The sequence below is a fragment of the Carassius gibelio genome, chromosome B1 (assembly GCF_023724105.1).
Source record: "Carassius gibelio isolate Cgi1373 ecotype wild population from Czech Republic chromosome B1, carGib1.2-hapl.c, whole genome shotgun sequence".
NCBI classification, from domain to species: domain Eukaryota; kingdom Metazoa; phylum Chordata; class Actinopteri; order Cypriniformes; family Cyprinidae; genus Carassius; species Carassius gibelio.
Genome location: NC_068396.1, coordinates 1,431,799 through 1,458,698, shown reverse-complemented (window position 1 = coordinate 1,458,698; position 26,900 = coordinate 1,431,799). Strand labels below are relative to the sequence as shown.

At 36.7% G+C, this 26,900-nt stretch overlaps 1 protein-coding gene across 1 annotated transcript in view; it reads right to left on the bottom strand.

The window, feature by feature from the left end:
* LOC127948508 (tumor suppressor candidate 3) overlaps window positions 1-26,900 on the bottom strand; it is a 70,785-nt gene that overhangs the window by 31,915 nt on the left and 11,970 nt on the right. Inside the window, exons 2-4 of the mRNA XM_052544986.1 lie at window positions 15,160-15,329; window positions 10,768-10,885; window positions 2,893-3,033 (exon numbers count right to left, since the gene is read on the bottom strand). Coding sequence (XP_052400946.1) covers window positions 2,893-3,033; window positions 10,768-10,885; window positions 15,160-15,329 — 429 coding nt within the window. The remainder of the gene's footprint in view (window positions 1-2,892; window positions 3,034-10,767; window positions 10,886-15,159; window positions 15,330-26,900) is intronic.

Sequence of the window (26,900 nt, the reverse complement as noted above, 5' to 3'; positions counted from 1 at the left end):
ACCTTCACCATAATGCTACAGCTCAAGTCAAGAACATGTCACTAGGCATTGTCTGAAACATGGAAAATGATGCTTTTAATTTATAAATGTCAATTTTTAAATAGCTTTCAACCACTTGAATTTTTCCTACATTGAAAGATGTGTTACAGCTTGCGCTTCTGTCTTTTAATGAATCCTTTTCTGAGGAGGAAAACTTCACTCAAAACCACTGCAGGGGAAGTCACTGACTGTCTGTGCAGCGAGGCAATTGCCTTAGGTTTCAGACACTGCCATTGTCTAGTGAACGCATTCATTCTGGCAAAGGCTGCCGGTCCCTCCCTTCCCTTTTACAGTCTTTTCTTTGCTTCAAGCCAAAAGTAGACCCAGAGGGCTACTAAGTCTATGACGCATTGGACACCCAGGATTCTCTATTTATGAGTGGTGTGATGCGAGACCCAGAGGGTTGTAAACACGTTTAGTGCCTGTCGTTCAAGGCCTTAATGTTTCCTCAAAACGTGTACTACAGCCACTGCTGCTGCCTCCAAATCAGATCAGATTAATCTAGGATAAAAATGGCCGACTTCATCTATAATTCTGTCTACTCCAGGGGGTGAACGAGCACTGCTCCAATGCGCATAGACTGGTTGACAAAGACTAATAGCTAATTGGGCTAATGGTATGGCAATAGTACAGTAGGTTAAAAATAAAATTAAATACAATTAAATACGATAAAATAAAATCTTTATATACACATACATTTGCTTTCTATTTACTTTTTTATAAAATAAAAACTAATGAAATTAAAAATACTTTAGATGCATGTTATATTTATATAAAAACTAAAATTATGCAGTCATTATAACTGCATTCTCTCTTCTTAAAAAATACATAAAATAAAACAAAATTATTTAACATTCATAATAATTGCAATATCTATTTAAAAAATAATAATAAATCAAATAAGATACAATAAAAAATTAAATAAAACATTTTTAAATAATTGAATGCATTTATTGTATTTTCATTCACTCTACCTTTTCCAACTTTTTAAAATAAATGACAAAGGAATAAGCCAAGTCATATTTATTTATTTATTATTATTATTTTTTTTTTTTTACTATTATCTTTAAAGTTTTTTTCTTTAGTCAGGATAAAAGAACAGATTTCACAAAGCAAAGGGTTTCCATGCCTTTGCAGAAATGTGAATTGGAGATGAATCAAAGATAACGAGTCCAACTGCATGGAGGGAAGAGCGTAACTGACATATGACCTGCACTGTAATCTACACAGCGCTTCATAATCAGAGTGCTCCATCTGAGGAAAATCTTTAAAAAAGTACCTTTTTATCAACTCCAATATAACTCATCCCTTCCCTAAAGGTGATATATACCTTAAGTGACTTATTCAAAAGTATTAAAGCTGAAACTGGGGTAGAGTCTTAATAAGACAACTGAATTAGTGCTAGTGCTCCAAGGCAGTCGTCTGTAAACGCATTAAGGTGCCGGTGATATTTTTCAGGGAGAGCTTCTCTGGAGGGAAAATCTATGTTAACATGATGGGGAAATCAGATGCTATCGGTCTCCATTTCCTGGAGACCCCATATAGTGGGGAAAATATTTATTTCATCCCCTGCTGATTCTGCAAGTTTGCACACTTAAATTAAGTTTGTAATTTAATTGATAGAGACAGAATATATATTATATTTATAGAATATATATATATATATATATATATATATATATATATATATATATATAAACATTATGTAAATGTTAGACATTGATTTCAGTGAGTGAAATAAGCATTTGATCCCCTACCAACCTTAAAGAAGTTACTCCTAATGTCAGCTCGCTAGGTGTATAAAAGACACTTGTCCACACAATCTGTATCTTCCATTCCACCCTCTCCCACCACCATGGACAAGACCAAAGAGCAGTCAAAGGATGTCAGCACCAAACTACACAGGAGGAGCTTGTTAATGATCTTAATGCAGTTGGGACCACAGTCACCAAGCAAAACATTGGTAACACACTACACCGACATGGACTGAAATCCTGCAGTGCCCACAAAGTCCCCCTGCTCAAGAAGGCATATGTACAGGCCTGTTTAAAGTTTGCCAAATAACATCTAAATGATTCAGAGAAGGTTTGGGAGAAAGTGCTGTGGTCAGATGAGACCAAAATTGACCTCTTTGGCATTAACTCGACTCGCTGTGTTTGAAGAGAGAGAAATGCTGACTATGACCCCAAGAACACATGGAAAGGTGGAAACATTTTGCTTTAGGGCTGTTTTCCTGCTACAGGATGACTTTACCACATTGAGGGGCAAATGGACGGGGCCATGTACTGTAAAATCTTGCCTCAGCCAGAACACTGAAGATGGGTCATAGATGGGTCTTCCAGCATGACAATGACCCAAAACAAGGCAACAAAGGAGCGGCTCAAGAAGAAAAACATTAAAGGTCATGGAGTGGCCTAGCCAGTTAACAGACATTAATCCTATAGACATTTTAGTTGCCAAACGACAGCCTAGAAACCTTAAGGATTTAGAGAGGATCTTTAAAGAAGTGTGGACCAAAGTCCCTCCTGAGATGTTCAAACCTGGTGACCAACTACAAAAAACGTATCGCCTCTGTGATTGCCTCTGTGCTTGCCAACAAGGATTTCTGCACAGAGTACAAAGTTATGTTTTGTTTGGAGATCAAATACTTATTTCACTCACTGAAATGCAAATCAATTACTAACCTTTATATAATGCGTTTTCTTTTTTCTTGGACTTTTTTGTTGGTTTTCTGTCTCTATATGGTAAAATAAAACTACCATAGAAATTACAGACTTTTAATTTCTTTGAATTTGGGCAAACGAACAAAATCAACAGGGGATCAAATAAATCTTTTCCTCACTGTAGATGTACCTGCACATCAGTACGGTCTGCGATCCACTTGGCCAGTTGCTCAGAGGCAAAGCCAATCCGCTGAAGGTCAAAGGTGTCCGCTCTCTTCGGCTTCCCTTTGGCTGGGAAATGCATAAAGGTGGGGGCAGAGTTCATGTTCAGCTGGAGCAGAGGAGAGAAAAGAGGAAGAAAAGGCAGAACATATGAGAAAATGAGCAGAAAGCATAAGAGGGGAAGAGAGGGGAAGGGAATGATGAATAGAAGTGAAACAAGAGCACAAAAACATTAATATCTGCTAATAAATCAATAAAGCAGCATGAACTATGTGATGTGTATTACAGAGATTTCTTTTAATAAGGAGACAGGAGCAATTGAAGAGCCTCCAGAGGGAGGTAAATTACCCACTACAAGAATTAATGTCTGAGGGGCCAGAGAAACAGAAGAACAACAGGATAATGAAATAATGAAAAGATAGAGTAAAAAGCAGACAGCTGAAATTGTAATTTTTTTGACCTCACACTGTTCCAACTAGGAATGTGCGCAAACACTTGAGTACTAAGAAGTCACAGTAATCAATGATGACAAAAAAGCACCTCATTCTTAATTTGTTATGGTTAGAGCATCCTTTTTGATGATACATTGCAGTTCAAAACAGTTTGTGTCAATACTATTTAAACGATGTTCACTTAAGAATCCCTTCTGGGTTTCGCAATTCTGCAATTGCAGAACCCAACCAAAATCCCCCCCCCCCCCCCGCCAAAAAAAGCAAACATTTGTTCAATTTCTGTAATTATTCTGCCAAAAACAATAACTTGAGAGGGGTGAAAGTGTATTGGAGACCCGAATCACAATTTCAGTAATTATATTTACAGGTAAATAAATGTACTCTTACCGTCACTAATTACCAGTGTTGGACAGTACCTTATTACAGTAATATTACTTTTTGAAGTGTAACTAATGACTAATATGATTTCAGTAATAACATTACAGTTACCATCCATAAAACAGGTTGTTACTCAGTTACTTTTGATGCCTTAGTCCTTACTGATTTGAAGTCCAACAATGCAACAATTCCTATATTCCATGGCTTGCCAACCAACATCCATCTATTTCTGATATAAACTCTACTACTATAAATTCTTTTTATTATTATTTTTTTATAAAAAAAAATATGGTTTAGGGAAGTAATTCCCGGTTCTCCTGCATCTCTGCTGGGTCTGTCCAGCCCTGAATCCCCTGTGTCTCCACTGGTTCAGTGTAGCCCTGAATCTCCTAAGTCTCCACTGGTTCCGCCCAGCCCTGAATCTCCTGTGTCTCTGCTGGTTCTGCCCAGCGCAAGTCCTTTTGAGTTCCCTCCCTGCCTCCCTTTTCCACCTCCTCTTAAACCAGCCAGTTTCTCAGCTCCATCTCCGCTGATGCCTGTCAGCTCACCCTCAGTCAGCGGCATCTGGGTCCTCTGAACTGCCTCGACACTTCCAGTCTCCAGCTCTTCCTTGGCATGAGGATCCCCTGTCTCCGCTTCCAGCCTTCAAGTCCTGGACTCCACCTCGTTCCTTCGACCAATTGGCTACACCTCGATTCTCCACTGTGGCCTGTCATACCACCAGCTCCACCGGGCTCCCTCATCCCTCTGGCTCCGCCTTGGTCAGTCGTCAGCTGCCTCGGGACTCCGTTCCTCTGGCTCTGTCAGGCTCCTCCTTCCCTCCAGCTCCATCTCCATCCTCAGTCGATCCGGCTCTGTCACAGTCTTCTGGAGCCCCGCCGCCACCTCGTTCACCTGAGCCTTCTGCTCTGCCTTGGCCCTCCGGATCCTTGTGTTACCTTGGCTTTGTGGCTGCTCTGCTCCATCCTGGGTTCCTACTCCACCGGCGTCTTCTCTGTCAGTCGTTCCCCTGGTGTCGGCCCTATTTCCACCATGGCTGCTCACGGTGTCGACTCCACCGTGGGCCACTATCCCGGTTGCCCTCTGGATCTCCACCTGGCTGCTCCTTGGCTCTTCCCTCCATCTACTCCACCCTATGAACTATGCCCATTTTCCATTGCCTGCTCCATACCCGCCTCCTCTGTTGGACCTTTTGTCAAGCTTTTATTTTTTTTTAGGAGGGGGCGAACTGTCACATGTATGATCTGTTTTAGTATAGTTTTCTGTGTCTCCGTTACCCTGCCTAGTTACTTTCCATGTTTTTTTATTTAATTAGCTCCACACCTGTTTCTCTTCTTCTTGATTACATTCCCAGTATTTAAACCCTGTGTTCTGCACTTTTCCTTTGTCTGCTTTTGATGTTAATTCTTTTAGATTTGTGTTTGGTTGTATCCATTCTTTCCTATGGATTATTAATATAACTCTTTGTTTATACTCCTTTGTTGTGGTCTTTGTTTTGCATACCAAAACGTCACAATATGGGTAATAGAGAAATATCTACAATTACCTTAAAGCTACACAATAAATGAGAATTATACAACGATTTTATTTAAACATCACTATCAATCACCATTGAGCATTTGTAATAACCTCTTACTAGAGTTGTGCAAAAAATCAAATGCGATTTTCATGCGCATCTTGTCAGTAAAAGCACTTCTGTGATTAGAAGTACATCTCTAGGATGTGCATTCAGATCAGGGTTGCCAGGTTTTCTAAACAAATCCTGCCCACTTGCTTCTCAAAACTCGTCCAAAACTAGCCCAATCATGCTTCCAGGATGTTCTCCGATGAAAAACTTGGTAAAATTAGCATTTTAGGGGCTAAACATCACGTTATTGGTATTGGGGTTGCTTCAACCCACTGACATGAAAAACAATGCGGACTTGGCAACACTGGTTCAGGTGGAGCATCATTTACTACACAGAGCCATAGTCCACCGATAAGCTACACAAAATCGCTTTCAAAATCGCCAAAGAATCGCCTCCGATTTAGAAATCGATTTTGTGTAGATTGTCAATGAACTAGGGCTCTTTGTAGTAAAGGCCAACCAGTGTTGCCAAGTCTGCGGTTGTTTTTCATGTCCTTGGGACGAAGCGACCCCAATACCAGTAACGTTATGTTTAGCCCCTTAAATGCAAATTTTACCAAGGGAACCCTGCCAAAAAATGTGTATTTTATCACCCGGAACGAAACTCGAATGGGCTAGTTTTGAGAAGTAATTGGGGAGGTATTGTTTTGAAAACCTGGCAATCCTGATCTGAACGCACGTGCTGGACATATACTACTAATCACAGGAGTGCTTTTACTGACAAGATGCGCATGAAAATCGCATTCTATTTTTTTGCACAGCCCTACCTCTTACTGCAAACCAGTGTGGATTTTGGTGAAATGATGAGACAGAAATATAGTGTAAGTAACATCTGCGAAGAATTTTTGTGGGAATATATGCAATTATAACTTCAGTTGGGCGTGAAAGCAATGCAATGTAACTAGTATTGTAACTAATCATTGTTACCAGAAAGTAATAAGTAACAAAATAATATTACTTTTGATAGGAGTAACTAGTGAGGAGTAATAAATTACATTTGAGTAACTAGCCCAACATTGCTAATTACCTATAGGTAGATCATGATTATTGATGGATTTTCACTGCAAAGCTATCAGGAAAAAGTCCAGAGAAATCCTGGTTGGACTGCATACATACAGGATGTTTTTTTTTTTTTTTTAAGAAGATGGACTGAGTGAAACTCAAATGGAGGCTTTGAGACATTTTAAATTAATTTTGTTTATTATTATTATTTATTAATTTATTTATTTATTTTACTTGACACAAAGCCTACACAACACATGTAAGATGATGAAAGGTTTGAGCTTACAAAATGACCCTACATTCTAATCTCTATATTCTCGGGGAAGAAGGTACAAAACTGTCACTAGGGTGGTCTCTAGTGCTGGGTGATATGGCCATTTTTCAAATCGTCATATCTTCAGCCTGTGAGATCGTTGATACACTATATTATTGTGCATGTGTGGAGCAAGAGAGAGACTCTTTGTTCTTGTCATAGCATAACTATTTGGTGTTTTAAACAGAACTCTCTCATAAAAAGAGAGCCTATGGAATCACCACTAATCTAAAAAAAATATACTTCCAAACATACTGATAGTCAGACGCTACTGTCATATCGCACGTCATGTGACAAATTTGCTGCATCTACACACGGAAGTTATCAGTCTAAATGTCTAAAACGGTGAAAATCAATAGTAGATTACATTTAGTCTATCAGTTTAACACTAATATTGGACATAAATGAACACGTTAAATATGAAGTATTCAAAACCGTTAAGTTCATATATTTGGAGTAAAATTGAATTGAACTGATGCATCAGTCATACAGCGCCTCCGGATCGTGTGCCTCATGATGAGCCCGACGCACCACCACAGAAACAAGAATGAGACTCAATTAGTTAGTGAGGGCTCGTTTAAAATATTACACATATACAGGCCGTTCAGATTACTTGTTAAAGGGCAATGAAATACCTTATATCTGCAGAAGATGTATGTCTGTATATGGATGGAGACTTTATAATGGCCAAAACTATGAATTTTGCATGCATCACATTATAGTGCGGTGTGCATGAAAATAATAACATGGTGGCAGAGTGAACTTATCATTCACAGTGGTTCTCACGTACGTCATCACTACAGAGTGAGTGTTATATGTTAAGTGATCAGTCGGACTATGTGAGAACCAATATGGATATATATATAAAAGGATGGTAATGCATACTGCCAAAAAGGGCAGAAAGCAGCATAAATTTGTCATAAAAGTGATCCATATCATGTGTGCTGATTTAAAAAAAAAAAAAAGTTTTCTTGAAGCCCCTCAGCCATATACACAGTCATACTTTGTCGTGTGGTCATCTAAAAACATTAGGCTACCTCATAAGATGTTGAACTTAGAAAACCAACATAAAAAAAAAAAAAATATATAAAGGATTCATTTTTTAATTAATATACTTAAATTTGGCAATATGGCTTAAGTTTTAGTCTCACACTAAGCTATTAATTTGGCTAAGAAGGAATATGGCGCATGAGTCATACGCACTATAATGGTGCTTTTTGGAGCTTCACAGTGTTTCACCATACATCTTCAACAAAGGGAAGTGCAGCTTGGAAATTTTGCCTAGTATCACAGAGGAAATAAAACAATCGAGTTGAAAATGATGGTGAATTATCTTTTTTTTTTTTTTTTGATTTTACACATTAAGGTGATGGTTCCCTTCAAAGAACACAAGAGAAGGAATATAGCTAAGTGATATTCATGCAATTACATATAATTTCAATCAGGGGGAGCAATCATGTAATCGTTCGTGATGAAATCATCTTTTAAAACACACTGGGGAACGTTATTAACCAGCACCTCTAACACACATCTGTTTATTTGCATACTAATGGACTGACTAATACTGCTGTCCCCATGCTCTGGATGAAAGCGCATCAAATCAAAATTTACCCACATGTCCTCTAAGAAATGGGTTTGGAGCGGGTGAACAGAAGCCATTGCAGTTTCCCAGGATTTTACCAGAGCAAAATTATTTTCGACCTCACGAATAAGGGTAAAATGATGTGACATTACCCTCCAGGGTTGAATAATACTGAATAATAAATTACATTAAAAGTAAAATATTAAAATATGCCACAAGTTTTTCATGAAACTTAAATTTTAATTTAAAAAGAAAATCCTTTAAGCTGCCAAAATGAGTTTCTTCTATGCCTGATTATCAGCCAAGAGCATCAAACTGAATTTTGCAAATCTGCAACTCATAGTTTAGTTTTATAATTTTAGCATGCATGAATACAAAATTCTATACATGCTTGTTTACCCAGTTTCAGAAGTTTGTATGCATACAAAGTGAAGTGAATAAACAAAATCTTGTTTGACCACCCATTATTTTTTCTATTGATAAATACCAATACCTTAACAATATCCAAGACATGCCATTAAACTCCACTAAACTAGTGTACTGCTACATAGATAATATATTCATTTACAGCCACTTACATTTACAATAGCAATGCTGAACTACTAGGCAGTAACCTCAACATTACACTATTACGTATCCGATCTGGTAATGGAAACACAAAAGAGAAAAATTTGTAATATGGACACAAATTCTAAATTCATTATTATACTAAATTAAATCTAATGTAATCTAAGTATGAGAAATCATAAAGCTCATTTGAGCCTTTTCCACTAGACTTTCCTGAGGGCTTGATATCATTATGAGCTGGAGTAATTTGTTTTACTTTAAACGGGTCCTATTATGCTTTTTCACTTTTTTATCTTTAGTTAGACTCTAATGTTGCTGTTTGAGAATAAAAAAGATTTGCAAAGTTACAAAGCCCACTTCAAAAGGGGATATTTTATTTAACAGATTCTCAAAAACTACAACGAACGACTCGCTTGGACTACAGCGCATATTTTGCAGGATTTGTGATATCACAGATATTGACGAATGGAATGAGACTTGGTTGAGCTGCACTAGAGAAGGCACTGAGTGTTATCACTACTGTATGTCAGAGGCACGCTAGCTTTCCCAAGGCAGATGAACTTAGAGTGGTTACAATCATCCAGGTTTAAATCACACTCAAAGTGATATGATTTTGATGCAATATTTACATTGGAACTCGTGGCCGGCTATGGTAAGGGGCATGACATTTCCCGACCAGACTGCCGAGGGGAGCCAATCACAAAACACACTGGCCAAGCTAACCAATCACAGGATTTATTTCATTTTATTATAATTTATTTCATATTTCAGAAGGCGGGCCTTCATTTGATACAGGAGATATTCGAGCCTTTCATGCCAGACTGGAGAGAAAGGTAGCATAAAGAAAAATATGTGAAAAAGAATGTATTTCTCAAACAACCTAGTAGTAAAAAAAAAAAAAGGATAATAGGACCCCTTTAATGCATGAGGCTTTTGATGAACCCAAATGAAAGTGAACACATTGAGGAAACAACAGACATACGTAGATGTCAGTAGTGCTATTCTAATTGATTACTTTAAGCCCAGATACAGCTGTGCAAGCATCTAAAGCCATAAGAGCAAATAAGTTCATGATAAAGCTTCTTTCATAACTCTTTAGTGTGCAAATTGCAAAAGAATAGCTATGTATCAGCGTGTGTTAAATTATTGTGCATGTTCTGTGTAGTAAAGATTTTCTTCTCTATAATTTGCTTCTGAGAAGTGTGACATTTCATTACATCAAAACTATACGGGGAGCTATTTTCCATTTGATTGTTCTTGCTGCTTTTTAAAATGTAATTCCTGAAGTTGTCAGACTCTGAAAAATTAGAATTTAAGACCATTTGAGCATGCGTGTGGAGGACCAGATCTGTGTACAGCCAGAAGAATGTGGTCAGGAATCATTTATCTTTTCTGAGAGTGGATTTTATTTAAATTATAACTCATTTGTAAGGTTATTCTTAATTAATTTCCATTAACAAGGTCTCTACACCTTTTGACATTTTGATTTCATCAGCTTCTCTACAGCTTTGACATTTTGATTTCATCACCTTTTACAGCTATGAAGAACAATTTGTAGATCTATCTATCTATCTATCTATCTATCTATCTATCTATCTATCTATCTATCTATCTATCTATCTATCTATCTATCTATCTATCTATCTATCTATCTATCTATCTATGTGTGCATCTTAAATATAGTACATACATATTTTCCATTTGATGGTTTTTGAGAAGGAATTATAAAAAATTCAAAGTGAATTGAAAACATCTTAATACTTTAAAGGAATCAGGGATAAGCCTTGAAATCATAACTGTAAGACTCTCTGATATTTCTAGGTTTTTTTTCTCTGCAGGGCCCTCTGCATGAAGCAAATCGCTAGACAGACCTGACAAATCCATGCGGATGAAAGATAAACACAGACAAGTTTAATGTTTACCTGTTGAAAGACGTCAGCCCCCTCATCATAATCCACCACCGTGAAGAACAGTTTATTAGAGAAGGCCGAAGAGTATCGCCAGGAGTTAGCCAGCACCTGATATTCCTCATTAGCTTGCCTGTGAAGAGAGACATTTTCAGAAGCAGAAAGACAGCGCACTCATTAGAAGAAAACTAGCAAATAAAAAGAATCTGACAAGAAGAACTTCATTACAAGAGTGTCATCTCACTATTACATAGTGTATTACAGTGATTGCTGTTTATTCCACACTAGGTGGACAGCACAGAGAGAATGAGATGGACAAAAGAAAGAGACAATGCTGTTAATTAGGTATCCGTCCTTCAACAGACGCAACAAAGATGTCCACCTGCCAGTTCACAGAAAACATCACTGTGATGTCCACCATAAATAAATAACAAACAAATGAAATTTAAACATTGATGATGCTGGATAAAAAGCAGTCACATCACTTCAAAGAGCTCTTATTTCCCCCCGTATATTCGCACAGACAAAACATTTCTTATTGCTATGAGTTGCATGATGTACCTCCAGTTCACCACCTTCCATAAAGGCCACATTCAGATAACCTACACTCATATCTTAATAAAAACTACAGGGATCCCAATACCTTCTAGATTATGAGATGACAGACATCCTGTTCATAACACTGACTTAATCACTGTTCAGAAAACAAAGCTCATCCATTTAGTGATAAGCAAACATGCATTTACAGATTGAAAGCATACAATTTAAAGACTTGATAAATGCATCAATAAAGTAAATGTACCCATAAACATCAATAAAGCAGGGCACTCTGCAGGTGGTAAAAACAAGTTTAAATATGCATGATTATGCACATTAATATTTCATGTTATGCTGAGTGTCCATTTTCAAAAAGCAAGGGCTGAGCTGATGTTAACTGATCTGTCATTGAGAAGTTACTGCATCCTTCAGGACAATGGTAAAATGGCATATCTTGAATTCCCTTGGGGAGATGACAAACAGCAAAGCAATGACTTGGTTTTTGGAGCGATTTATTAAAATGAACAATACGAAATAACTGATATTAAACAAAAAATGGCACATCATTAACTTGCTGCACTGCATCTTTACCTCAAAGCTCCCTTACGTCAGCAGTGTGAAGCTTCCTTAATAGCAGCATTTCCTGTCCTTCACAAATGACATTTAAGACTTTCCCCCCCAAATGCTATTTAAGATATTTAAAGACTTTTTACTGCTTTCAATTCTGAAAAGTGAATTTATGACATTTTAAAACTTTTAAGGACCCTCGGACAACATGAAGGCAGTGAGTCAGTGAGATTGAATGATAAAAGGAAGCCCCTTTTTTTTGGGAAATTGTGCTTTGCACACCTGAATCATTTGTCAGTATGCTTGATACGGTCTAACATATTTGCACACTACTGAAACTTGCACCATTTCAAAATTTCATTAGTAACTCCTTGGGCTAAGGAAGGTCGATTGGCTGAAACGTTTGTAATGATCCAAATTTGAGTAGTGTGTCAGATTTATAAATTTATTAATGTTAATTATTAATTATTATTAATACACTTTATTTAACATAACAGCCAGTTATTCACAAATTAGATGCATTACATAAATGCCTGATATGTAGTTTATGCAGCTTGACTCTCTATTTCTTAGAGCCATGTAAAATAATCCATCAAGTCATGTCCCAATAAAGACGTAACTTTGGCTGAATTGAATAATATGCAGCCATGAATGAGTGCATGTTGGAAATAAAAGCGCTGAATTGTATTCTCTCTCTGTTGTCTATGCTCATCGTTAGTCTTGTGAAGTCACATAGATAATCCGTTAAGATCCTCTCCCAATAAAGACATAACTTTGCATGAGTTAAATAATACAGCCATGAATGAGTGCATGTTGGAAATAAAAGTGCTGAATTTATTTCTTTCTCTGTTGTAAATTTGCTCCATCATTAGTCTCGTGAAGCCACTGTCATATTACTGGTTGACATTTATTTGGGGAAGTCATGGCCTAGTGGTGAGAGAGTTTGACTCCTAACCCTAAGGTTGTGGGTTCGAGTCTCGGGTCGGCAATACCATGACTGGGTGTGTGTGTCTTCACTGCTGTGTATGTGCATTTTGGATGGGTTAAATGCAAAGCACAAATTCTGAGAATGGGTCACCATACTTGGCTGTTTGTCACTTTCACTTTATTTTGCTTATTGTTAATATTAGTGTTGTTTCTGTTGATGCTTTTTTATAAATAAAATGTTTTGAACATGCACATAAACATGCAAAAAATTGGCATCGATATCGGTTATATATATAAAAAAATCTATATCGACCGATCACTAATAAAAAATATAGTTAATTGCTACTTTTTATAGAAAAATTGCGAGTGAACATCTCGTAAAACTTTTTTTTTCTCCGAACTTGTTAAAAAAAGTCAGAATTGTGAGATATAAACTAGAAATTTTAAGGAAAATACCATTACTACAAGATGTACATTTGCAGTTGTGAGAAAAACTAAAAAATCTATTAAAACCAGCTTCCATAGAAACGCACACGCATACAGAAATCAGGGGTCTTGAGATCGTGTTAACAGGGTGCTCAAATGAGACACAAGGCACTAAACCATGATTAAATAAATCTGTCTGTATGGCTGCAGTGACATTGCTATATATATTTAAAGGGGGGGTGAAATGCTCGTTTTCACTCAATATCCTGTTAATCTTGAGTAACAATAGAGTAGTACTGCATCCTTCATAACTCCAAAAAGTATTTAGTTTTATTATATTCATAAGAGAAAGATAGTCTTTACCGATTTTTCCCGGAAAAACACGAGCGCCTGGAGGCGTGACGTGTGGGTGGAGCTAAACAATCACGAGCGCGAGTAGGCTTTTGCGTTGAGAGTGTTTGAAAGCTGTGACAGCTGTGAAGGCTGAAACTGAACGAAGCAGCAGCAGCAACGACTCGATCCGAGCGGGGCTCGAACCCGGGTCTTCAATGGGAGGCGGACGCACTAACAAGGAGGCAGAGATATTTTAAGCAGTTTTACTCACCGCCTGTGGTTCCAACACACAATCGTGACCCTTTTTCGTTGGGACTGCATTATCCTTAAGAAGTAAATGATGTGCAAATCCGTCGTCAAACTGGGCTTTGTTTGTAAAACAAGCATTTTAGAAATGCAGGGAACAAACACAAACACTTGCACAACTCCGTTGATGCTCTGTAAAAATAAACTCCATCCACTGGTCCTTTAATGTTGTTTTTTCTTTGGTAATCTGTGCAGGGTTGTCTTGCCCTGGCAACCAAAAACACACTCCTTTTGTGACATTTCGCGACGCTCTCGCTCTGATCAGTGAATGTCTGTTGTGCTCTCAGTGCTCTGCTATACGGGAGCGCGCGCTCTTCCGGCAGACGTGACCTCAGGACCCATATAAGGAAATTCCGCTCCATCTAACGTCACACAGAGCCATACTCGAAAAAAACTTTCAGAAACTTGTGACAAACCGGAAGGAGTATTAATAAATTAATAAATACTCCTTCAAACGTACAACTTAATTTTTGAAACTTTGTCCATGTTTAGCATGGGAATCCAACTCTTTAACAGTGTAAAAAACTCAGTATGCATGAAATAGCATTTCACCCCCCCTTTAAAGTCAGAACTTTTCAGAGAGGGTCTTACTATGCAAACTATCTAACAGTTAAATATATAGAAAGACTAGGTAACTTCTAGCCAAACAGTCGACTACAGTATTCAGGACAAAATTATGTATGATGAGAAAAGAAAACAATTGACTTGGTGTGAGAAGGACAGGGAGAGAGATGGGCAAATAAGGGGGAAATAACGAGAATATACATAAACATGCGATTTGAGTAGACAGCGGATAATTAAAAAAGCATTAGGGGGTCACATCGTTGCGATAGGGTGACTGGGCATTTAAAGGTCGATCTGCTTTAAATTAACTTCCTCTATTTTGGTAGCACACATGACTGTTCCAGTCCGTTATCTTTATTCAATGAAGCTGGCAGATGATGTCTGAGAATTCTGAATAGACTAGAGGGAGTGGTTCACTCTCTGAGGCTTGATATTCAGCTGAGGAACACGACTGTATGAGTACAGAGTCATTTTACCCGACGACTGAAGGATAATGAGGGGAGAGATGGATGTGAGGTGAGTGGATGGAGCCTAAATAGCTGTCGTGGGATAAATAGATGGGAATGATGTCTGAGGTGAGCTGTGCTGCTTGGGAGCTGACAGATGTAGAAGGTTTTCCAGGGGTGCTCTGGGGTAGAACAAATCTTTATCTATGACTGTGTTTACACCTGTTATTATCGTTTTACTTCAGTAAATACAGCATTATATCTGTGAACAGCAACTAAAAGATGAATGTGCTTGTCTCACCTGCAGACAGAACATTGTCTCTGGGGTTGAAGTGCGGTGAACATCACAATGACGGAATAGTTCCGGGGTGGAGCCTTGACGAACCGCCGGAACTTATCCCCGTTCATACGGATCACGGAACGCCGGGAACTCCACTCCATCATTTGCTCCACCTTTTCTGCCAGCATGTTCTAGAAGAAATAAGAAATTGTGTAGTTTTAGATATTAAGATATTAAGATGTTGCAACAGCAACAACAAAAAAAGTATCAATAGTGACTTCAGGTCAGGATAAGAAGCTGAACTCATCTGTAACTGCAAAAGGCAACATCCAATTTCTTTTTTGTTTACAGTCTGAAAAATACATTCTGTAAATGTCACCGTAAAGATTGCTTGCTGACGAAAAAACAAACCTGTGGCTAAAGGAAATATCAGGCAGCATCCTATGAGTTCAATACATTCTCAGGAACTATCTAGGGGTTTATATTAGAACAGGGAAATAATACAACAGACAACAGGAATAAAATAAATTGAAGAACCAAAATTACTAATTTATTCAATTATAGATATATGGGTCAAAGACGTTAAGATGTCCGCATCAAAAGAAAGGTACAAAAGTCATTTTGTGTCCATAGAAAGCACATTAAATGTAAGTAAAATGTCTATTTTTAAGGTTTCAAATAAGTTTTTGGTGAATAAAATGTCAAAATTTGGTTGAAATAATGTTACATTGTCATTCAGTGTAACACAATATTTATGCAAACATTCAAACAACATGATTATTCTCACGTGTACATATTAAAATATCTAAAAGAATAATGGAGCATACTAAATTTTATTGCATTTTAAATTAGTAAAAATTCTTACTGACAAATGGGCAAAACCTAGGATAGTGGCAAATGTAAAAAAAAAAAAAAAATTACAACTCATTAGTATTTGGGGTGAAAGTAATTAGTCTTAAAACATGACATAAATAGATTTTTGTTGTAAATATGCCTGACAAGATTGTTACACTGAATGACATTTTACTGGGTGTCTTCTGTATATCAGGGGGAAATGTATGATGTTTATTTTTTGCTCAGAAAACCAAAAACAAAATTGCAATTAAATAAAACAGAAAACTTTTTGCATTTTTTTTGGGGGGGGGGGGGGGGGGACTACAACAGCAGTATTACACTTTTTTATGCTTAAATATATATATATATATATATATATATATATATATATATATATATATATATATATATATATATATATATATATATATATATATATATATATATACGCATACACACACACACACAAACGCACAACAGTATAACATTTTCCCCAATATGGAAAAGTCTTTTGAACATGAAAAATTTGCATGTAAACAAAATGAATGCAGACAGCTATTATGCACTAATATTAAGGGCATCCCACATAAAACTGGCCCTCTATTTCTACTTTTCATTCTATCATTATATTAAGAACCAGGTCAGAGCACAGGTGTGACAGTCTCTTCTCTCCCTCCGTTTTCATCCTTGCACACAGGTGCGGAAGTAAAAAAAATAAAATAAATAAAAAATAAATAAAAATAAATATATGTAAATCAATCGATCAAAGTTAATTTAGGTTATTTATTGCTTTAAATCACACTCTTTAGAATAACTCACAGATTCATTTAAAAAAATAATATAACATACTAACCACATTAATCTATGTAACGGTGTAATTAAATTGCAAGTACCAAATAAAACTTAACAACAACATGCATTTTGTAAATAAATTGTGGGAACAATACAGAAGGTAATGCTATTTTAATGAAAAGTATACTGATGCGTGAAGTGTATTAAGTGCTAAAAGTATTAAGGCTCAAGATTGTGTACCCAAAAAACTTGTTAAACCATTTTCATTATTACTTCAATACTGTGATTTAAGTCTTAAATGAACCAGTAATACAATTTCCACACTTTAGCGGAGATTGAAGACACACACTATCACCTTATTGAAATACAGCCCCAATGCCCTGTTCCATCTCCCTCTTTTTTTCTCCCTCGCTCTCTTTTCATCAGCAATTTGTCCTTTTATATATCTCTGTTCTGCCTTTATTCCTGTGAAAGTTGACAATGTCAGATTTTTTGGCTCTGGGCACTCGTTTGTTTAAAAGGATGACCAGAGTTTGTGAGTGCGTGTAAACTCAAGGGCATGTTGCATTATTTAGCTGCATTTGTTGCGGACTGGACAAGACTGACAGAAAGAAGGCAAGTGAGGTCTCTGTCAGTAAGCACAAATTGAAACATTGTGCGGAGGTCACCCCAGGCTTGACAAGATAGATGTTTGTTAGCATTGGAAAGGAAGCAGACAAAAAAAAAAGAGCTTCGTTTCAAGCTTATTCATGCAGTTCAACCTCTTCTTGCACCCTTCTCCATTTTGCTGGAATATTCTACAAAGTAATGCAAGTAGTGGTGCGGGAGGTGGGGGAGTGAGATATAATGTTTGTGTGAGAATATATAACTTGCTTCATGCAGATGGCCCTGCAGAGAGAAAACCTAGAAATATCAGGGAGCCTTACACTTGTGAGAAATACTCTTTTTTCAGAGTTTTATGATACTAAAGGCTGTGACACAACAAGCCAAAGAACTAGTGTTAACAAAAGCCAACTATCCTGCAGAGTTTAGCTCCATTTCTAAATACACTCTGAATCCGCTGAATCTGCTAATGTCTTCAGGACTTACTAGAAATTCTTAAGCAAGTGTGTTGGGACAGGTTGGAGAAAAACTCAAAAAGAACACCCCTGTCCTAGATAAGTATTTCCCAACCCTGTTCCTGAAGGGACACATCAACAGTAGTGGAGTGTGGGGCACAACCTAACACTTTTTGATGTTCTCAGTTTGTGTAAATCCACTTCTTTTTTCAAACCGCATTAATTTCAAACTTGATCGCAAGACGCAGCTATACAGTATAGTCTAGTTTAAATCAGTGTGGGCAAATATATAAAGAAACACATTCAGAACAACACACACACACACACACACAAAAATCCTCTCCTCCCTCCACACACTGCTCTCATTGAAAACGAGACACACAAATGAGTCAAAATTATTTACATTTCTCGAAATAATAAAATAATTTCTGAACATTAAGCATTGATTAACAGTCTTTATTCACCTGTTTCTTGTGGTTTCTCATTAAAACTCATAAAAGTAAATAGTGTAAATTATATCTCTAATGTCATAGCGGGCCCCACATGGGCCCCATGCTCATATATCCATTTTGGATGTCACCCTTATCTCACCCATCCATTTTAGGTCTAAGAGTCCAATGAGCTGAATCATGTGTTTTTGATTAGGAATAGTTTCTTTTGTTGGTTTCCAGGAATAGGGTTGGGAAACGCTAGTCTATAGGCTATATAAAAATGGGGGCTTATCCAGGTTTCTACAGATACATGGATTCCAATGGAAATGCTGATTAAAAGAGCATTTCAGCACAAATAGTGTTCGTATACACACACATACATACTGATCTGAACATGTCATTTCTCTTCCTGTCTCTTTTGTGAGCTTGTCAATCTTCTTTAGGAAAATTAGGGAAAAAGTGGTTTCCACCCACAATGTCCAAACAGCTCGTCTGTCAGTTTAGCTGTCAATCAGAACGGCATTAATGATGTGCTGTACTGACCACGATGTGAGGGACCAGCCGAGCGTAGAGGAAAAGAGAGGAACACTGTCCAAACTACAAAGAATGAAACCAAACCTTTTTCTTTGTTTCTTGATGTTGTTTGATTCCTGTATTCTCCTTTCTTTCTTTCCTTCCTTCATTCTATTCTTCCTGCATTTCCTTTGACCAAAAGTCTACAACAAGAGAAACAAGAACCGCATACTTTCTTCCTAGAATAGAAACAGCCAATGGTGTCAAGTATAGGTGTCTAAAAAATAAATCTCACCATTGAGAGCTTTTATTTTAATCATCTCCTGTCTCACTCTCTCCAGCTCACCTTCAGCAGGTGCTTTGTTTAGGTAATGTGATGGATGTTGTTGACAGCTTGTCCCTAAGGTGGGCCTTGCTGAAGGAGACAAAGCACACAATCTATCCTCAGCATTGTTTGCATATGTGTGTCTGTTGCAGAGTAGGATTCTGTAAAGTATAGACTGTATTCTTCTTCTAAAAAAGACCCTTTTGAGGCATCTTTTCGGATTGACTATCATAAATAAAAACTATATTGGGATCCTTGCAAGCAGATATTTCATTGAGGAATTCAGAAAAAAAGACTTCTTATCTAAAATTCAAAGTGATGTGCCCACAACTCAAAAAAAATTAAATACACCATATCCACCGTGAAGTATTGTGGCGGCAGCACCATTCTGTGGGGCTGGTTTTCATCTGGAGGGACCAGGCATCTCGTTAAATCACAAAGCAAGAATGGATGGTGTGAAATAAAGAGAAATACTGCAAGAGGACCTGTTGCACTTTCCTGCAACATTTCTCTCTGATTTCTGGGCAAATTAATCTGAAGTTGCATCAAAAACCCAATGCACTATGTCAAAATAATAACATACCGTAAAAACAAAAAAAGTTTAGTTGGTTGTTTTACTTTTTGTTTTATGGTGAAAGTGGGCAGCTCCTGGCAGGACAATCTCACCCCTAAAGATAAAATTTAAATTACTGTAAAGAAGATAATTAACTGCATATATGAAGAGTCATCTGATATTATATTGAAATCTGAAATGTTCTTCTAAAATATATATTGACTATATCGTAGTCAAACTAAATATTATTCAGACACCAGATATTTTGTTTTACTAGTGTGTGGGTCAGGATACTATAGTTCATAATTGTAAGTGAAGATGAAAAATATGAAGTGAAATGTGACATTTAATACCAAAAAATTATTCATACATTACACTACCAGTAAAATCTGTAATTAAAAAAAAATCTATTCTGAAATTACCATGTTTTGTTTAGGATTTATTTTTTCATTAATTGCTAATGCAACCTTTTTACACCACAGCTGGAACATAATTAAGGAACACATTTCTAATATATATATATATATATATATATATATTTTTTAAATATTTTTAGGCTGCATTAATTAGACTGGAACTGGGAACACTTCCTATAACACACAATGTACTTGCTACATCATTAGAAGAATGGCATCTACGCTAATATTAGTCTGTTTCTCTCTTATTCTGAGGTCACCATAGCCACCAGATCTAGTCGGTATCCAGATTAGATGGTCACTGCAGTTAACCCCTAGAGATGACTTTGCCAGCTCTGAATTTCGGCAGAGACCAAGACAACTTAATGTGCCCCAGATCCACAGTGAAAACCTTGTCTCCTGGATGGCTACCGGGACAAGACCACAGGAATCAGATGAGTTCTCTGCACATTGTGACTTTGCTGCAGCCTGAAATTGATCTGCTGGTTTAGTCTGGCCAGAGGAGAACTAGACCCCCGATTGAGCTTGGTTTCTCCCAAGGTTTTTTCTCCATTCTGTCGCCTTTGGCTTGCTTAGTTGGGGACACTTAATACCCAGCGATATTATTGACTTGATTGCACAGATACTATTTAAAATTAACTGAGCTGGATGATGACATCATAGAAATTCAATGATAAACTGCCATTACCTGAAAATTTAGTGTTTACTATTGTCATTTTGCATTACTGACACACTATTTTCCTATTTAATATTGTAAAGTGCGTATACATTCTGTATTGTTAAAAGTCTACGTCTGCTAAATGCATTAATTTATTTATTTAATTTAAATAAAGGTGACTTGACATTGCTTGGTTTATTGATTGGCCTAAATTGATATTATCTAATTGTGTACTTAAATGTAACAACTGAATAATTTTTGGTTGATTGTAAACCATTACATACCTTTCTAACAGTTGTCTGACATTATCAAGATGAATTTGTTCTGACACAGTTTAACTCTAAGTTCTTGTCATACTTTATTACCATTTTCATTTTCAACTGTAGAGAATAAACTGTGATATAATGTGAGAAATTTTGAAGGTGGTTTAACTGTATATTGCATAAAGGGGTGATTTTTTACACACACACACACACACACACACACACACTGGGGTAACACAAATAAAATAAAAAAAATAAAACTGTACAATAAAAGTATAATCAATATTCAAATAATTTAAAAGTGTACCTTGCAATCAATGCACTTTGAATAATACCAAATTATTTAAATCCTTTGTAAACCTGATTTATAACCAGTTCTTCCCTTATAAAACTCTTAAAGAAATCTTAAACAAATAGTTTCTAACCTTGGACACTAATAACAGACAGCAGTACAAAGAGACACACACATTGACAGACAGATTCTAAACAGGTCAGAAAGAAGAATTCCTGCTCATTTTCAAAGAGCTTTTTTTAGCTCACTGAGTTCTAAGAACACAAACTTGTGGAGAAAATTCTCCGACACCCTGTCGGCATTCTGAGACAGGACATTTAGAAAAAGCCACTCACACCACAACAAATGCCTTGTGTCCTGACAGGTGGTGTTGCCACAGGACCAGACAAGCTATGGGATTACAGCGAGGCTAATTGTTGCTACTGTGACTTCTTCTATAAGCGCTGTCAAGACGGACTGCTGGAGTGAGATAAGAGGGAGACAATGTGGGGTGCAGACTGAGAAGCTGAGAGAAATAATCTTTAACTGTCACTACCTACCTGACTCAGATTTAAGACATTACCCATGATCCTGTTCAGTAGGTAAAGGACACTCGCTTTCACAACCACTGACAAAAAAAGAGAGCTCACTGGATGAGTCCATTGGTCTGTTGGGATCCAACAAATTTAATTTACAACATACATAAAAAAAATAAGGAATGTGGAAATATGGCATATTAACCTTTGTGCTGTGCTAAAAATCCTTTATCTAAATTGGTGCCCCCAGTCAGAAATGAATGGCCTTCTAAAAATTCCTTGTTAATTTCTAATTATACATAATATTATCTTGGATCTGGGCTTTTGTCAGCTTGTTTTATTTCAATTTTATAACAGATTTGGTCATATTTTTGGAACTGGACATAGGTCTCATTGATCTGAGCTTATGCACTTCCATTTCGGAGTAAAAAAAACAAAAAAAAAAAAAAAAAAAAAAACATTATGCACATATACTTTTGTCAGAGATTACTCAAAAAAAAAACAAAAAAAAACTAAGGTGCATAAGCTCAGATCAATGGCCTACTAACAGCCGGTTACAAAAATAAATACAAAAATGTTATTAAAATAAATTAAATTATTGTTTTCTTTAGTTTTTTTATTTCTATTTTTTAATTCATCCTGCATAAAAAATGAAAAAAAAAAAAAAAAAAACATTTCCCCTCTCTGCTTCTTTTTAACTTTATTTCTTTCCCAAATAACTCCTCTGTCCTCTCTTTCTCTCTCTGTAGCTCTAGTAGTTTTGTTCGGAGGCCACATACTGCGCTGGGACATCTGTATCCCTGCTGTCATCGAACTAGACGAGTCTGTCTCATTAATCTCTCTCTCTATTCACAACATTTACCGTCTGCTTTTTTAACCCTCCACACACACTTTGCATGGCATCCATCGCTCCCCAATGCCGTGCACACTTCCAATACATAATCATCACCTCAGCTCCACAAGACACGACTCAAAATGTGATTTGTGATGGTGGTATCAGAATGTGGGCTCATGAATATGCAGAAGATGCAGAACGAACCTGGCGTGAGAGTTTGCTGGGACAGTGGGAAGAGATCGACACTGAATATCAATGAAGGAACCTTTTTGGGAAAGCAGTTGTTAAAAGTTTTGTAGAAGTTGCTGATCACAGAACTGTTTTGCAGATGTTCAACGGTGGTCTCAATTTTGGCGGTGGATTCTGATCATAAAGTATCTAATTTTAGTGAATGAAGGCCACTGAAGACTAACGGTGATGAAAGAGTGGCATATAGAGAACTGGAGGCCATTTTCTCTCTTTTTTTGTTTCTGCAGCATGAGCAGAGGGAATGAAAAGAGGCTGATCATGGCTTTAGAATTCCCTAGTGAATGAGGGTATTTTCACATTGGCATAGAATGAGTCCGCACACCCATAGAGCCGCATGCTTAGAGAGCACACACACACACACACACACACACACACACACACACACACACACACACGGAAGAAACGGTAAGGAGAAATGCAATAAGGAAAGAGGAGCAAGATCCCATTCCACTTTGACCATACCAGAGTGACTGAAGATCAAATCTGTGCGATTACAAACACACACAGGAACAATTTTTTTCCAAAGGGCTTGTGGTAGGATCAAAGGCTAAATGAAACATTTCAACATGTCACCTTCCCAGAGAGAGCACAACCCCATTCCATCCAAATGGAAAAAGAGAAAGAGAAAAAACACTTCTTTCCACTGAGATGGTGTCACAAGGTTGGAGGACACGACACCTCCATGACTTTACTACTCCACTGTTCATCAAAACACACCTCCAAAAACATCAATTCAAACAGACTATGGCTGCAACAACTGATTTATGAAGACATAACGATATAATTATTTATTAAAATAAAAATAAAATCACATGCTTTTGTTGGTTACACAAATTGAAGCAGTGGAAATGGATTACAATGAAACTACTGTACGGTAACTGTTAATATAAAATTATATACTGTTCTGTAAACATTATGCTAGAAAACAAGTGATAAAAAGTAAAAGTGCTCAAAGAAATGTCCATCAACAATGGGGCACAATAATTGGGATCAAACATATTTGTTATAATTTATAAGATGTAGGTTTGAAAACCAAAAATGCTATATATTTCTATTTCATATAGTTTAACATATTTTCAAAATGTAATTTATTCCTGTGAGGGCAAAGCTGAATTTTCATAAGTCTTCCGTTGCCTTATTCTTCAGAAAATCATTTTAGTATGCTGAATTGGAGCTCGATGCATTTCTTATTTACAATAAGGTTGATTAAAAAAAAAAAAAAAAAAACGACTGCTAATAGTTTTGTGTAAACCTAGGCAAAATGTGGAATACCCAGTTAATCAAGAAATAATCGACATATCAATCAATTGCCCAAACAGTTGTTAGTGGCAGCCCTAGAGCAGACATTAGCAAGTTCTCTCCAAGTGTCTCCTTGGAAATGAGGAAATGTAAATGAGTTGTTTCATCCATCTTGTAGGGAGTAATGGGCATCTAGTTCCGTTCTTTGAAAACTTTCATCGCATAAGAACTTGTGTAATGACTAACATGTAGTGGCAGCAGTGCTTTTCAGATTAATGGTGTTCGTGTGGTAATTGATATACCAACCCCAGCTGCACCTGTTAAATAAAAATATAAAGAAATAAACAGCAGGGTGTCCTGAATCAATGGGTGTCTTACTTTAGATCACTCCATTAGCAGATGAGATTGTGAAATGTTTAATCTATCTGTTGATTTCTTTTTCTTATCTAACTGCTTGTGCAGGCTTTACTTTGTTGGTAAAACTTTTTTTCTCCTCCTATATAAACAGACAATCACTTTATTCTGCTACAATCAAGGATCCAGATAAAATGAATTCCTTGGGAGCCAATGGCTCTGAAAATTAAACGTTAAGAAGACAAATGACTTTTTTTTCACCACCAAATTGCATAATCAAAATAGTCCAGATTTTAGATGGCTCAATTTAGACGCTTATATAGACCTCTGTCCGTGTTCATGCTACATTTTCTGTATAAATTATGAGGATTCATGGTAATGATCCACCTGGAAATCTTTCGCATTGTGAAAAGTCTTATTTTTATTTTCAAACTGTCCCTTAATTGAAGTAGGAATGGATAGACAGAACCTCAATTTTCAATAACGTTTTAATGTTAACTTGCGCTAAAAGAATATACTTGATTACTAAATAAATAATTTTTAAGCACATTTGTGGCAATTTCATTGCCTGAAACCCGGTAAAACCTCATCAATCTCTGTGTTTTATACACTACTTTTAAGAGTTCGCTCTTAGTTCATAACCCAAACTCTCTTGTAACCCTCCTCTATCCTTTATTCTGCTTCCAAAGTCTGATTACAAAGCTAGAAGAAAAACTGGACCTGGTACTATTTCATATCAGGATCAATCTCATTATGCTCTAACCCTTTGGCAGGCCCAGGCATAGTGGATGATATAATACTCCTGCTGTGTGCTCCGATCTTGGCTTTCATGGGTGAAGGAGCTTATCGAGGATCTGCAAACCTTGGTTCAATTTGCTCTTCACAATGTAAGCATAAACTCTGACATGATCCGGTAAAAGCACAGCAGTTCTGATCTTACAGAGAGCTGGATGGATAATATTACTTTGGCTGCTATACATTTCAGCCGGATGAGTGTGTCTATTAGGGGTGGGCAGTATAAGCAAAATTTTATATCACTGTACAAGTAATTTCATATCACAGTAACCATATACATCACAATATTGTTACTCCTCCCTCAATACAATGACTGAGGTGCCAGCAAGGCATCGAACCCCCAACTGTTTCCCGGGTGGCACAGCATAAATAACAGGAGTTCTGACCTTTGTCAAAAGAAAGTCTTCTTCGTTGCCTTTTTCTCTATCACACTTTAGAAATCATCAGAAATGATCTATCACTTCAAACACTTAAAATCTCAAAATTCATCTTTGAAACCCATTTTAAAATCAAACATTGCATTACCATGAAAATGGTACATCAAAGTCATGTTACAAAATGTTTTCAGTCATTAATTATAAAAATGTAGGTTTGGATCATGCACTTTCAAGTCTATGTTCAAATTTTTTAATGTTAATTTCCACTAAAATTAGTTTTTTCAAATCATAATAATATTGCATAATATTGTTTCTTTGTTACTGTATTTTTATCAAATAAATGCAGCCTTAGCATCAGAGGCTTAAATGTAAAAAAATATATATAAGTTATATATTCTATGGCTTGCAGGAGCTGACTGTGGATGTGATTTGCTTCTCTGGATGGTTTTAATATTTAGGTTCTTATCTTTAATTACAGGGAGTGTCAGATAAAAGCACATCACTGTGCTCTGTTGGGCAAGTAAAAGAAGGGAATCTTTCCGCTCCAATTACCTTGATGAATTCTCATATCTGTCAAGCGATGAAGCTGTCAAAGTGACTTTAAATTGACAAAGTGAACTTCTACTAAACCATGCTTTTCACATTGCTTTTCAGGCATGGTGAGACAAAAACACTATCAGCGGTGACACAGTGTATTAAACACTAAAAAACATGTAGATGTTTCATAGTCACTCATATGTATAAAAACACTCTCAGACAAGCACCTCTTTTTTTTCTCCATTGATAAAGGATCCACATTTCTGGGTTTCGAACCTGCAACCTTTCAATAAAAAGCATGTGATCAAAGTAACTTTCAACTGACACAATTATTTTCACATACAACTTCCATGATTTCTGTTGTTCCTAAACACTCTCAAAACAAGCTCAGAGAAACATCTCTAAATTAAATAGATAAATCTGTGGGGTCTGAACCTGCAACCTTTTGGTAACCAGTCAAGATCTTCACCAATATGGATATGGCTACTATTTGAATACATTCCCTAAAAGCAAAATCAGGCAATATTTATGCTGGAAGAATAATACAATCAAGTCACATGGTTGCTTTTATTATGCGGTGTTTCTAACAAAATCAAACGGCACTTTAGTTTAATAAACATAGTTGGCAGGGGACATGCAACTAGCCATGTAAAGCAGGTGGGGTTTGTGGATAGAGCAAGTCTGTTTGATGGGAGTGAGATGTCAGACAGCAGCTATTTTGTCGGT